This window comes from Phyllostomus discolor, chromosome 2 (genome assembly GCF_004126475.2).
Source record: "Phyllostomus discolor isolate MPI-MPIP mPhyDis1 chromosome 2, mPhyDis1.pri.v3, whole genome shotgun sequence".
NCBI classification, from domain to species: domain Eukaryota; kingdom Metazoa; phylum Chordata; class Mammalia; order Chiroptera; family Phyllostomidae; genus Phyllostomus; species Phyllostomus discolor.
In genome coordinates, this window is record NC_040904.2 from 68599440 (window position 1) to 68614527 (window position 15088).

Genomic DNA, 15088 nt, shown 5'->3' on the forward strand with positions numbered 1-15088 from the left:
TTTCTCTGACTGATGAGAGGACAAAAAAAGATTTTATGTAAATAAAGGAAAAACATAATACAGAACCCATTAATTGTGGTTTTAAAAAAGGAATGGTTAGTTTCAGTTATATAAAGAAGGGCATGTTATCATCATCCAAGTTCTATGTTCTACATGGTCATTAAATAAATATTCTGGTGTATATCAAACGAAATATTCTTTTGAATGTATTATTAACACAAAATTTGTGTTCCATTCTCAATTTTCAAGCTTTTTTTCAAAATGTCAAAGCTTTTAGTGAGAAAAAGTTGAGATCCCATGTGTAAAGAGATCCTGAGACCCTTTAGGTAGATAAAAAGACAACCTTTTATCTCAATTAGAAAATAGATAACCATTTAAATTTACCCAGCATACTGCCTGTTCTTAACTATTTTCACAATTTTATCTTAGTCTTTCCAATCTCTCCAGTAAAAATAAAGGACTACTGATTAAACCATAATTGATTGAAAATAAATGACTGAATGCTATCTCAAGGATATAGAGAGATTTTAAATTATGTGATACACCTTCACAGAGGGTAGGGTTTTTAAAAATCAAATTAAATTTTAGAAAAAAAATGTTAAGAAAATATTTTTACATTAAAATGGGGACTAAGTAATTTTTAGTTTCTCTTTAAAAAGGATCTTTTAAACTATCATCATTTACTATTTAAGCATTAAATACTAAGCAATTTTTAAATGCAATTCTCCAAGTGTACCTATGGCTCTACTAAATTTACAAGGCACAACCTTTCATAAATGAGTATTAGATATTATGATAACAAATCTAGGTTTCATATAGTTCCTTTCTTATATTTTTAGGTTTTTAAAACCTACTTAGTGGGTTTAAACATAAAGTTAGGAGTACCTGATGCAACTACTCAAACTTTAACTGAGGTTCTTATAGTACTTTCGGTATCTTTATGTAAAAATTTAACTTGAACATTCTTAATCAATACCTTTCGATCTTATAAATAATCATAAAAATAATAAAATAGAATGTCAAAATGTGCCTTGACTCTAGGTTGATGTTCAAATTGTCTATTAACAACAACAACAACAACAAAAAGCTAGTAATGAAGGCAGCTGCATAGACAAGATGGAAAATTAACAATGTTGTACATAAGAAAAAATATTAATATCAACTTTAATAATAATTTAAGTGAAAAGTCTCCTATTCTTAAAATACATTTCATAATTATCACCAGGTCAAGCTAATCTGAATCAGCAGCTCACATGATCTTTCTCAAACTTCTCAATGAACTTTTCAATAACTCTCAAGAAACACAGGGAGGGCGCTGCCCTGGCTGGTGTAGCTCAGTTGATTGGAGTGTCATCCCATTAACCAAGAGGTCACGGGTTCAATCCCTGATCAGAGCACATGCATGGGTTGCAGGTTCAGTCCCCAGTCAGGGCACATGCAAGAGGCAACCAATTGATGTTTCTTTTTCACATCGATGTTTCTCTCCCTCTCTTTCTTTCCCTCCTTTCCCTTCTCTCTAAAATCAATTTTTTAAAAAAGAATACAATTAAAAAAAAAGAAACATAGGGAGCTGAAATCATCTAATTTGGGGGACTGCATAGAGAATTATTTTAAGTGAGACCTGCACTTTCCAATAAGGGAGCCACTAGACACTGGTGGCTAGTGAACACTTGAAATAAGATTAGTGCAATTGAGAAACTAAATTTTTAATTTTATTTCATTATTAAATTTAAATTTTACAACTATTGCTCAATTTAGTAACTAAAACTTTTCATTATGTTTGCAAAAACACTTGGGTATGTATTTATAAGCTAGAAATCTAGTTGAATCTAAATATAGATCAAGAATTTCCAATGAAAAAATACCAGATTTACAAATACAGTATGACAGAATAAAAATATTGCTAACAAATTTTATATACGTTACAATATTTGATAAACTGGATCAAAAAGAATGCATCATTATTAAAATGTATTCAACTATTCTCCTTTGACCTTTTTAACAACATCTATAAAATCAAAACTTTTAAAAATTAGGATCCTTAGGATATAATTTACATGCAGTGAAACTCACTCTTTTACATATATATCTCTATAAATGATGACAGATGTGTACAGTCATGTAACCACAATGATAATTAAGACATAATACATTCTCATCACCCCCTCTGCAATCAATTCACACCTCCTACCTGCACAACATGACACCTCTGTTTTCTGTCCCTATACTTTTGCTGTTTTCAGAATGTCATATAAATGGAATAACAACAATATGTAGACTTTTGAGTCTGGTAAAATTGAAATTTAAATATTACATCACTCTATGCTACTAACAGATTTTCACCATTCTGATATTTCCTTTCCTTGTATTATGAACATTTTGCTAAGGACTATTTTTTGTTATTCCATTTTCAAAACTGAGCTTTCTTCCTTGTCACTATTATAGTCATATATTCATACTTCTAGAATAAAACTAAGCAGATTGCCTTATAGTTATTTATATACAGGTTCTTCCTCCCTCTGCAAGCCAGAAGCCCAGCCTCTAGAACTACTATGCTTTCCACCAGGTTAACTGTCTAGTGTAATTAACAGTGCAGAAAACATAACTGAGAAATTTCCCTTTGTGTTATAAAAAAAAGAAGAAAGGAAAAATAAATGAAGTGATGAAAAATTTATCCTCTAGATTAGATATCCAATTATATTGAGGTCTCATAAAAAGATATTAGACTATACAGGATCCAAGAAATACAATGCCAGGTAATCAGGTGCAAATGTCAGTGGAGATTTAACTTACACCAACATTTTCACCCAGATTGTTATTGGTTTTTTCACAGCTTGCTAACAAAGTGGAGTAAATTTGGAATAGTCTGTCTAACACTATTTTTCTCACAAACACTTATTTCTGGTGCATGGTTTTACAGAACAAAGTTTTTCAGGAACACGTATACGGTAGCAGAAACACCTGCACCACACATGAAGGTAAACACAATAACTTCAATAGCTCTATCTGAAAGTGGGATTTTTGTAACCATTTATCTTCCCCTTAGAAACTACATGAAATAAAATAAGTCTATGTGTCAAATAGATTAACAAAATATTAATACTTACTGAAGTCTCCAGTAAGAAAAACTCCTTCTGCTCCAGGAGCCCATTCTTTGCAGTACAAACCACCATCAATACATCTGTGGACCCCAAATGATTCATAACCTCTGGAAAATGTATCGATACCACCTTCATTCTCTCCAATATTGTTCAAAATCTGGGTAAACCGCTTATACCTTTGAAAAGTACAAAAGAAGGAAGTTACAAAATTAACTTATCTTCCAAAAAGCCACTGTAATTAAGTAACTGCTTTACTCTTATTCAGAATAGAATAAAGAAAAAAAAGATACCATAAAAAGGGCTAATGTGAATAATTTCATTTAATGGTAGAGTTTACCTGGTAGCCTGTCTGGTAAAATCATTCTTTTTTTTTCTTTCTTTCTTTCTTTTTTTCTTTTCTTTTTTTTTTTTAGAGAGAGAGAGAGAGGGAGAGACACATCAGTATGTGGTTGCCTCTCACATACTCCCAACCTGGGACATGGCTGCAACCCAGGCCTGTGTCCTGACTGGGAACCAAATGGAACCTGCAACTTTTCGGTTGATAAGCTAATCCACTGAGCCATACCAGGCAGGGCCACTCTTATCTTTAATATTAGCTAGTTCCACCAACATTTCTTTGACAATTCCAGCCACTTTAGTATGAGAGAAAATATGTTATTTATTTATTACATGTTCAATCTATTATTTGAAACAAATTAACTTTTAATGAAATGACATAATCCCAGTTTCATTGATAGCAAATTCCAAGAGACACAGGAGCCAGGCAGGTATCAAAAATATGAGAAAATGGCCCAACACAGGAAACAAAAAGGTGAGAGCCTGATAACAAAAACATATGACCAATGGGGTTGGTCTTAGAGTATGGAAAGCAATGCAGAAAGGGACTCTGGTGAGTTGGAGAATACAAACCCCAAGGAAAAGCAAGAGGCTCTATTTAACTGCTACAGCTTATTGCTACCAAGCATGAAGTGCCGAACCAGATAATTATTCAGGAACCAAAGAAATTTCAGCCTTTTCTTTGAGCTCTCTCTAATTTAACAGTGGCAGCTGTTTCAAAATACTTAAAATACTGAATTGGACCAAAAAACTTGATGTACAGATGTCATGAAATACTAGGAGGCAAACTCTCATACTCTCATAAGTCCTATAAGAGAAAGTTTTACTTTACCCCCTACAGATATCACTCAGCTATAACTCTTGGTATGTGGAGGAAACTCTCATCTGTATTGAATCATGTAAGTAACAACATTCAAAATAATTTGGACCTAGGGTAAAAACAAATATATATACACATATACATCATCGTAATATAAGAAAAATAACTGATTAAAAAAGATATAAACTTTGGAAGGTTAAATAAATGTAATAATAATTTTACTGTTAATGTGGTTTTAATATCTTAAAAATACCTATTTTACACTTATTTGAGGTTTAAATACTAATTTTTAAAAAGTTTCACAAGATATATACAAACATCCCATCAATAATTCAAAAGAAACAGGATTATAGCATTGTATTACTTCAACAAAATATCTTGACTTCCCTGAAGGTCAGTCAGCCCTGCAGCTTCTCATACAGAAATATATATTCCACTTTGAAATCACTGTGGTTCCAAAAAAAAAAAAAAAAGTGCCCGAGGACACAGCAAGCTCATCATGCCTGTGCCCTCTGCTACCACAGTCATCTCTTTTAATATTTTGCTATGAATTTATAGGATATTTAAAAAGTAGGTCAAGTTCTTAGTAACCAAGGACATAAAATGAAGTTAGTATAGCAACTAGCATTTTGTTTAGATATAAAATGTTAAAATATTATCAGATTTGATCTCTACATTGATGTTTTTAATCCTCTTTTTATAAAGAAATAGAGGAACAGAATATGTTAAGTTGTCCAAGGAAAGAATATAACGAGCAACAAAGATTTAGCATCATTCATCACAAAACGTATACTTTTAGCAATTCAAAAGATATCTCAAATTAAAAGTCACATTTTCCTTTTCAAAAAAGCCCTTTAAGTTTTCTCATAAGGCTACTAATCTTATAACTAAGAAAATCATCATAGTCTGATGAACAGTGTAGGTTCCAATCCTAACTCTGTAACATAATGAATGTGGCCTTGAACTAGTCATCCTCCCTTTTCCTTAATTTCTTCCCCAGTTAAGTGGGGAGAACCTCAGGTTATAAGGAATCAACAAAATCATATCAGGAGCCATCCCACAGTAGTCAGCAAGTGCTCACTTGTCAACTACAACTTTCTCCACCTCAGTGAAGGGCAATGCTGTAATATAGTTTCTAAATTTTTTATTTATACCACTTATTTAGATATTAATACACAGGTTAATTACTAGTAAACATTGAATATTTCCCCCCAAATCCTGGGGGGGATTGAGAATTGTGTTTGAGAATTGTTCCCACGTTTTTCCCCTGTTATGAAAAATTACAAATATTGAATCCTGCTGATTTAGGCAGACCCAAGATGGCAGAGAAGTAACTAGAAGCTACATTAACCTCCTCCTAGAACCAATCTGTAATTACAACTGAATTGTAGAGAAATCATCAGGAATAACCAACAGAATAATAGCTGGAGAGATCCCTTATAACCATGAACAGATGGAAGAAATTGCTTCAACAAAACATGACCAGTATGGAATGTGAAGGAGATGTGAGAAGGCTGGCTGAGATCCCACAGGAGGGAGCTGAAGTTGCAGAAGGAAATTCAGAGTCAGCAGTGGGGTGGGAGTGTTCCCACTGAGAAGTATATGGTCTAAACCCCAACTTGGCCTCCCCAACCTATAGCATCAGAGCCAGAAAAGGAACCCAGATAATATCCAGCTGTGAAAGCATCAGGGTGTCTGTCTTCCAGGGAGAGACAGCTGGATTCACAGAGAGCCTTTAGAAGGGCCAAGGCACATAATTTCATTTGCAGTCCCTTATCTTGGGCTCCAGCAAAGTGGGGGCAGAGTAGACTAGAGACACTGAAGGAGAGTCTGGGGACAGAGGTTCTAGGGAGAGAACTGAGAGAGCAGCTGCCAGGATCTCTGTGTTGAGTCATCCCCATACTACAGGAGCTATCTTGCTCAAGCAGAGCAAATTGCTCCAAGCAGCATCAGCCCAGGGGGAAGCAACAGCCCCGCCCTCGGGAATTACTCTACCCAACCCTGTGGTGCTTAAACCCTATTGCTGATTACAGGTTTACCAAATTAACAATAGAAGGAGACAGGCTACAGGCTGCCTCAGGCCAGACTGGGACACTGTTTGAGATCACAAGGAGTGGATTCAGAAAAAGAAAACAGGGAGATGATCCTGCCATGTTCTTTATGGTTTGCTTTATTTTCTCTCCTGCATAGCTTGTTGGCATTCATTTCTTGTTCTTCAAGTTTGTACATATTAAGTCATTAGTTTTTATATTATGATTTCAACTCATATTTTGCTCCTCCCTTCTTTTACTCCATTTACCTTCTTCTTTCCTGTTCTTATTTACGTTTTAAAATAGTATTTTCTCTCTTATTACAACTTTTTCCATTCCACACTCACAATTTTTCACTCCTCTAGACTCAAAAAACCATTTGTCTTTTCATGAGTCATCTCATATTCTTTCTCCCATTCTTAAAATACCCTTACTTTCTCTCCAGATTTATCAATCTTTACTCATCCACTATGGATATGGTGTTTATTGTTGCATTTCTCCAATTTTATTTCTAGATCTTCCCTATTCTTATATTTCAAATCTCGTATTTCACCATTCCCCTCTCCTACTCCATTTTTCTTCAACCTCCCCTTTCTTTTGTTATAAATTTTAACTTTTCCCTCTCTTGGCCTGGTTTTCATTCCTCACTCTTACTATTCCTTCTCCCTCTATTATCTCAAAATGTCTTCTCTTTCCTGTAGACATCTCTTAAGCTTTCTCTTCTTTCTTTTTTTCCCTTTTATTCCCCTCGCAACTATATTAATCTTTGCTCATTATTGTTGATAGCACTGTAGAGGATCTTTTTCTACAATTTGGTTTCTACTTTTTTTTTTCTCTATTACTACATTTTTTTTAATTTCTATTTAAACCTAATACTATATGCTTCTCCTCTCTTATTCCATTCCACCTTTTTCACTTACAATGTCAATTTTTCTTTCTTCCTTTCTTTGCCTTGTCCCTATTCCATACTTTTAACTATTGCTTCTCCCTCTACCCTCTAAAAATCATTTTTCTTTCAGTTAGTCATCTCATATTCATTTTTCCTTTCTTATAATTGTTTTAATTTCTTCAAACCTTCATTAATACTGGCTTATTTGCTGTTGATATTATGATTGTGGATTGTGATTAATTTTGTGGATTTAGGTTTGTTTCCTGAGCTGTTTAGTTCTGTTCTTGCAGCACATGTACAACAGCATAGAGGACATGGTGGGCAGAGTCACTCTCAGTCATCCAGCCAGAGGGGAGGACCCACCAAAGAACAATGGCAACAACCAAAAACCAGTTATAAACAGACAGTCCACATAAATAGCATAAAGGGCATTCCAAGAGCACCAAGTTCTGGAGATCGAGAAGACTGCACCACTTAATCCCACAGGTTTGCTACTACAGAAAGTCAAACCATGAAGAAAGGGAGGCAAAGAAGATCAATCTAAGAAGCAGAAACAAACAAGAAGAATCACCTAAAATGTGGAGACACAAAAACAACCTTGATCAAAAGGAAAGGAGGAATCCCAAGAAAGACTGCTAAATGAAAGTGAGGCAAACTATCATACAATGAGTTCAAACTAATGGTTCTAAGGATACTAAATGAGCTCAGTGAAAACTACAAAGAACTCCAGGGAAGCTACAAAGAACTTACTGGGGAATACACTAGCATGATAAAGGACACAGAATCTATCAAGAAGAGCCAGCAGGAAATAAGGAATAAAATATCTGAAATGAAGAACACAGTAGAATGAATTATGAGCAGGCTAGAAGAAGCAAAGGCTCAAATAAGTGAGCTGGAGGACAAGATAGAAAAAAAATTCCCAGACAAAGCAACAACAACAACAAAAGACTCAAAGAAGAACAAAAAGAGGTTAAGGGAACTTCAGAAAAACATGAACTATAATAATATCCATATCAGAGATAACAGAAGGAGAAAAAGAGGAGCTAGGGATAGAAAACCTATTTGAAAAAGTAATGATGGAAAACTTTCCTGATTTGATGAGAGAAAAAGTCACGGACGTCCAGGAAGCACAGATGGTCCCAATCAATAGGAATCCAAAGAGGACCACCCCGAGACATATCATAATTAAAATGGAAAAATTCAAAAACAAAGAGAATCTTAAAGGCAGCAAGGAAGAAACAGGAAGTGACATAAAAAGGAGCTCCAGTAAGGATATTGCCTGATGCTCAACAGAAACAGTACAGGCCAGGAGGGAATGGCAAGAAATATTCCAAATAGTGGAAATAAAATGCCAGCAACTAAAACTAACCTAGCAGCAGGGCTCTCATTTAAAATGGGAGGCAAAATAAGGAGTTTCCCAGACAAAAAAAAAAAGGCTAAAAGAATGCATCTCCCTGGCTGGCGTAGCTCAGTGGATTGAGTGTGGGCTGCGAACCAAAGTGTTGCAGGTTCAATTCCCAGTCAGGGTACATGCCTGGGTTGCAGGCCATGACCCCCAGCAACCCCACATTGATGTCTCTGTCTCTGTCTCTGTCTCTCTCTCTTTCTCTCCCTCCTTTCCCTCTCTAAAAATAAATAAAATCTTAAAAAAAAAAAAAGAATGCATCTCAACCAGATCAGCATTTCAGGAGATACTAAAGGGACTGCTTTAAGAGAGGAATACCAGGACAAAGGGGAAAAATGGCAATTAATAAGAACCTATCAATAATAACTTTAAATATAAATAGATTAAATGCCCCAATCAAAAGACTAGGATAGATGAATGATTAAGAAAATAGGATCCACATATATGCTGTCTACAAGAGACCTACCGCAGAACAAAAGATCTACACAGACTGAAAGTAAATGGATGAAAAAAATATTCAAAGTGGGATAGCAATATTTATATCAGACTAAATAGATTTCAAAACAAAGGCCATAAAAAGAGACAAAGAAGGACACTTCATAACACTTAGGGGAATAATCAATCAAGAAGATATAACCCTTGTAAACATATATGCAGCCAAAATAGGAATGCCCAAGTATGAGAGAAAAATTTTGGAAGACTTCAAGAAAGGTATCCACAGCAAAACAGTCATAGTAGGGGATTTTAACACCCACTGTCAACAATGGATAGATCTTCCAAGTAAAGAATCAATAGGGATATTGTAGCATTGAAAAACACTCTAGGGACTTAATCAATATATACAGAGCATTTCATCCCAAAGTTACAAAATACATATTATTTTCAAAAGTACATGGAACATTTTCAAAGACAGACTGCACGGTAGGACACAAAACAAGCCTCAACAAATTCAAGAAAATTGAAATCATATCAAGCATCTTCTTAGATCACAATGGCTTGAAACTAGAAAACAATATCAAGGAAAAAACTCATATTCAAATTCATGAAGAGTGAATAATAACAATTGCTATTGTTAATAGCAATAACATGCTATTAAATAATGAATTTGTTAAGAATGAGATCAAGGAAGAAATCAAAATGTTTCAGGAAACAAATGAAAATGAACACATAACAACCCAAAACCTATGGGACATAATAAAGTCAGGCCTGAGAGGGAGTTCACAGCAATATAGGCCTGCCTAAAAAAAGATAGAAAATTTTCAAATAAACAACCTAACCCTACATCTGCAAAAACTGGAGGAACAACAACAAACAAAGCCAAGAGTGAGTAGATGGAAGGAAATAATCAAGATCAGAGCAGAATTAAATGACATAGAGGCTAAAAGAACAATCCAAAGGATCAATAAACCCAGGAGCTATTTCATTGAAGAGACAAACAAAATCAACAAGCCTATAACCAGATTCATCAACAAAAAAGAAAGAGGACCCAAATAAATAAAATCAGAAATGAAAGAGGAGAAATTGCAGCTGAGACCACAAAAATACAAAGGATTGTAGGAAGTTACTATGAACAACTTTATGCCAAGAAATTTAAAACCTGGGTGAAATGGAAAAATTTAAGAAACATATAATCTTCCAAAACTAAATCAAGAAGAAGCAGAAAGCCTAAACAGACCAATAACGGCAAGTAAAATTCAAGCAATAATCAAAAAAACTCCCAGCATACAAAAGCCCTGGACCAGATGGCTTCACAGGAAAATGTTATCAAACATTTAGGGAAGAGCTAACTGTTATCCTTTTCAAACTATTCCAAAAATTCAAGACAAAGGAATACTCCTGAATTCATTTTATGAGGCAAGACTTACCCTAATTTCAAAACCAGGTAAAGACACAACAAAGAAAAACTAGAGACCAATATTACTGATGAACATAAATGCTAAAATCCTGAACAAAATATTGGCTAACCAGATCCAGCAATCCATTAAAAAGATCATACACCAAGATCATATGGTATTCATCCCAGGGATGTAACAATGGTATACCATTCGCAAATCAATAAATGTAATATATCACATAAACAAAATGAAAGACAAAAACAACATGATCATATTACTAGATGCTGAAAAAATATTTGATAAAGTACAGCACCCACATATAATTAAAACAAACAAACCTCAGCAAAGTGGGAATAGAGGGAGCATACCTCCACACAATAAAGGCCATATATGAGAAACCTACAATCAACATCAGGCTCAATGGGCAAAAACTAAAAGCTTTCCCCTTAAGATCAGGAAGAAGACAAGGGTGTCCACTTTCACCACTTTTTTCAACTTAGTGGTGGAAGTTCTTGCCATAATGATCAGATAAGAAAAAGAAATAAAGGCATCCAACTTGGAAAACAGGAAGTAAAACTGTCACTATTTGTAGACAACATGACAGTGTACATAGAAAACCCTATAGGCTCCACAGGAAAAAAAATTACTCAACCTAATAAGTGAGTTTGGCAAAACAGCAGGATACAAAGTCAATATTCAGAAATCGAATGCATTTTGTACACCAACAATGAAACATCTGAATGGGAAAATGGGAAAATAATCCTATTTACTATATCAACAATAAAAATGAAGTATCTAGGAATAAACTTAACCAAGGAAGTAAAATACCTGTGCTCAGAAAACTACAGAATGCTGAAGAAAGAAATTACAGATGATACAAATAAATGGAACCATATACTGTGTTTATGGATTGGAAAAATTAACATTGTTAAAATGTCCATACTCCCCAAAGAAATCTATAGATTCAACACAATCCCCATTAAAATACCAATGATATACTTTATAGATTTAGAATATTTCAAAAATTTATAGCAAAATGTAAGAAGCAAAATGTACCCCACATAGTCTCAGCAATGTTGAGAAAGAGGAATAACATAGAAGGGACAATACTACCTTATATCTAACAATATTGCAAGGACATTGTAAGCAAAACAGACTAGAACTGGCATAAGAACAGATACATAGAGCAAAGGAATAGAACAGAGAGCCCAGAAAGAAACCCATGTCTCTATAGTCAATTAATATTTAACAAACAGGACAGAAGTATAAAATGGAGTAAAAATAGCCCCTTCAACAAATGGTGTTGGGAGAGCCACAATGGTACATTGACTAAAAATGAACTATACTGCCAACTCACACCATACACCAGCATAGAATCAAAATGGATAAAGGACTCAAACATAAGCCATGATACCATAAAAGTCCTAGAGGAAAATATCAGCAGTAAAATTTCAGATATCCCACAGAGCAATATCCACCAATATATCCTCTATGGCAAGGGAAATAAATGAAAGTCTAAACAAATGGGACTACATCAAATTAAAAAGCTTCTGCACAGCTAAAGAAAACATCACCAAAATAAAAAGGGAACCAACCATGTGGGAAAATGTACTTGCCAATGATACCTCAGACAAGAGTTTGATCTCCAAAATATATAAAGAACCCATATGACTTAATATCAGAAAGACAAACAATCCAATTAAAAAGTAGGCAAAGGACCTGAACAAACACTTCTCAGAAAAGGACATACAGAGGGCACATAGACATATGAAAAGATGCTCACCATCACTAGCCATCAAAGAGATGCAAAATTAAAACCACAATGAGATACCACTTCACACCAAGCAAAATGACCATCATAAACAAATCAACTAACAACAAGTGGTGGCAAGGATGTGGAGAAAAGGGAACCCTAGTGCACAGTTGGTGGGAATGCAGACTGATGTGGCCACTGTGGAAAATATATGGAATTTCCTCGAAAAACTAAAAATGGAACTGCCTTTTGACCTGGTGATTCTACTGCTAGAATTATACCCTAAGAATCCTGAAACACCGATTCAAAAGAACCCATGTACCCCTATTTTCACAGCAGAGTTACAATAGCCTAAATGCCCATCACTAAATGAGTGGGTCAAAAAACTGTGGTACATTTACACAATGGAATACTATGCAGCAGAAAGAGGGAAGGAACTTCTACCCTTTGTGACAGCATGGATGAAACTGGAGAACATTATGTTAAGTAAAATAAGCCAATCAGTGAAAGATAAATACCATATGATCTCACCTACAACAGGAACCTAATGACAAGTAAAATAGAACCAGAGGCATGGAAAGAAAGACAGATTGACAGCAACCAAATGGAAGGTGGGAGGAGGGAAAAGAGAGAAAGAAGAGGAAGGGTCTGATCAATGAACAGGTATAAATGACCTATGGACATAGACAGCAGAGTGTGAATTGACTGTGGGAATGGAAGGTGGGTGGGGCAGGGGAGAGCAATGGGAGAAAATTGGGACAACTCTAATAAAACAACAATAAAGAATATATATATAGGCATACTAATTGGGTTGGCCAAAAGTCTGTTACGTTTTTTCCATATGATGGCTCTCGTAGTACTTAGTCTTCTTTAACTTCATTCAAACCAATTTTGTTCGATTGCACTATAACAGCTGTCATATCCGCGTGCATTAAAACAATTATAATTGGTGAGTTTTTGTTGTTTTAACACTTAAGATGGAAGAAAATATGCAATATTTTTGGTTTAATATGCTTATTATTTAAGGAAAGGTAAAAATGAAATTGAAACAGAAAAAAAGATTTGTGCAGTGTATGCACAAGCTGCTGTGACTGATTGAGCAGGTCAAAAGTGGTTTGTGAAGTTTCTTGGTACTATTGCCATTTTGGCCAAATAATTCTTTGCTGTAAGGCTGTCTTATGCATTGGAAGATATTTAGCAGCACTTCTGGCTTCTACCTACTAGAAGCCAATAGTGGGATATAGCCAACATACTGAAAAATATCCAAATCGATAAAGTTCTTGGTGAAAATGAAAAATGTGTCATTTATTTTATGGAAAAAACATAATGGACTTACTGGCCAACCCAATACACACTCTAATGCACTCAATACTGACTTAAATGTATGGATTATGAAAAGTTTGGAAGAAATGTTGACTGGATTGACCATTAAAAAAGAAAAAAGTTACTTTAGGGAAGTAGCAAAATATGTTTGGAAAAAAATGAAACAGGCTAAAATCTTTCCTCTCCTGGAAGACAGTTCATAATAGATCTGTACTAAGTTCTAATTTCAGGCAGAGTTGTGAACACAGGAGATATGTCAGTGGAAATGAGTCATACCTTATGTGAAAATGTCTAGGATGTGGAACTCTTTCTCAAGTGCTTTTGAGTGGGCCTGAATCCCAAGGAACCCATGGGGGGAATTTTTTTTTTTTTTTTGCTAGCTTAATTTTTGAGCTTTTATATTGTCAACTGCTTCCTAAGGGAGACTTGGATTCAAGGCAAGAAAAAACCCAGAACTAAATGCTCTATAAAATTTTTAATACCTAAGAAAGAGGAAAATAAGGCCAAAGAGAGAGGAAATTAAAAAAATTTGGAGGAAAAAATAGATTTATAAATTTGCCTTTAAAAAGACTTGATGATGGCTGACAGAAACTTTCTTCTTTAAGCAAAAAAACATCCAGAATATACAAAATTATCCACATATTAAGGATGTTACATGACAATTAGACATTTGAGACTTAAGTCAATAGTTTATGTCCCTCAATCTAGGATAAGTATACAACATCAACAACAATAAAAAAAAACCCACAATATAATTAATACAGGATAAGAATAATATTGCTTTAGTAATTCAGTTACATTAAATGAGATCCTTTCTTTGAGAAATTAATCAATCCAAAGGAAGACTGTTCAACTCATGACAGGATAAAGCTGAGATAAGTGAGTGTTAAAGTAATAAGCAAGACAACAGAAGAAATTAGTGGGGAAAGAAATTAGTGAAGGCCTTAGGGGGTAGATGGCATTTGTACTGTATCTTGAAGGATGAGTAGTGTATTTTGACAGCTGGAGAAACAGAGAAGGGCAATACATATATGTAAAAATTAGGTGGTTCTTGTCCACTTGACAACTAACTAGCTATGTTTATGCAGAGCAGGAGAATGGGTGGAAATCCAGTGGTCAATCAGGATGGAAAAGTTGGTTTGCATCTAGATAATAAATTAAATCAAAAATAAAAATCCTTAAAGACAGAAGAGATAACTGATATGATCAGAGATAGCTTTCAAAGGGGGCAGTTTAAAAGGTAAATTTTAGTAGACAGAGTCCATAGATTAAAGAAATCTTTATTAAAAATAACAATTATTAAGTGTACAAAAAATTGTAGACTTGTTTGTGTTGGGGACCGCTTTGTGTGATATTGGAGACTGTAAGCCTTTGAGAGCAAGACCTTGAAAAAGGCCTGTATGTCTGGACCGGAATGCCAGGAATGCTGGAGGAAGGCATGACCCCATACTAGCACCAAAGGTTCCCAAGGGAGATCAGGCCTAAAGAATGCATTACACCCCTTGAGGCTTGCCTTGCTTTTTATAGCCCTGTTGCCATGAATCTGATATCTAAGTCCAAAAGCAAAAGGAGTGAACTCCTTATCTCATGAAACAA

General features: G+C 34.8%; 1 protein-coding gene across 1 annotated transcript in view; it reads right to left on the bottom strand.

Annotated features, from left to right (window-relative positions):
* The window catches only part of GBE1 (1,4-alpha-glucan branching enzyme 1), a 266291-nt gene that overhangs the window by 204847 nt on the left and 46356 nt on the right, over window positions 1-15088 (bottom strand). The window contains exon 2 of the mRNA XM_036017948.1: window positions 3108-3277. Coding sequence (XP_035873841.1) covers window positions 3108-3277 — 170 coding nt within the window. The remainder of the gene's footprint in view (window positions 1-3107; window positions 3278-15088) is intronic.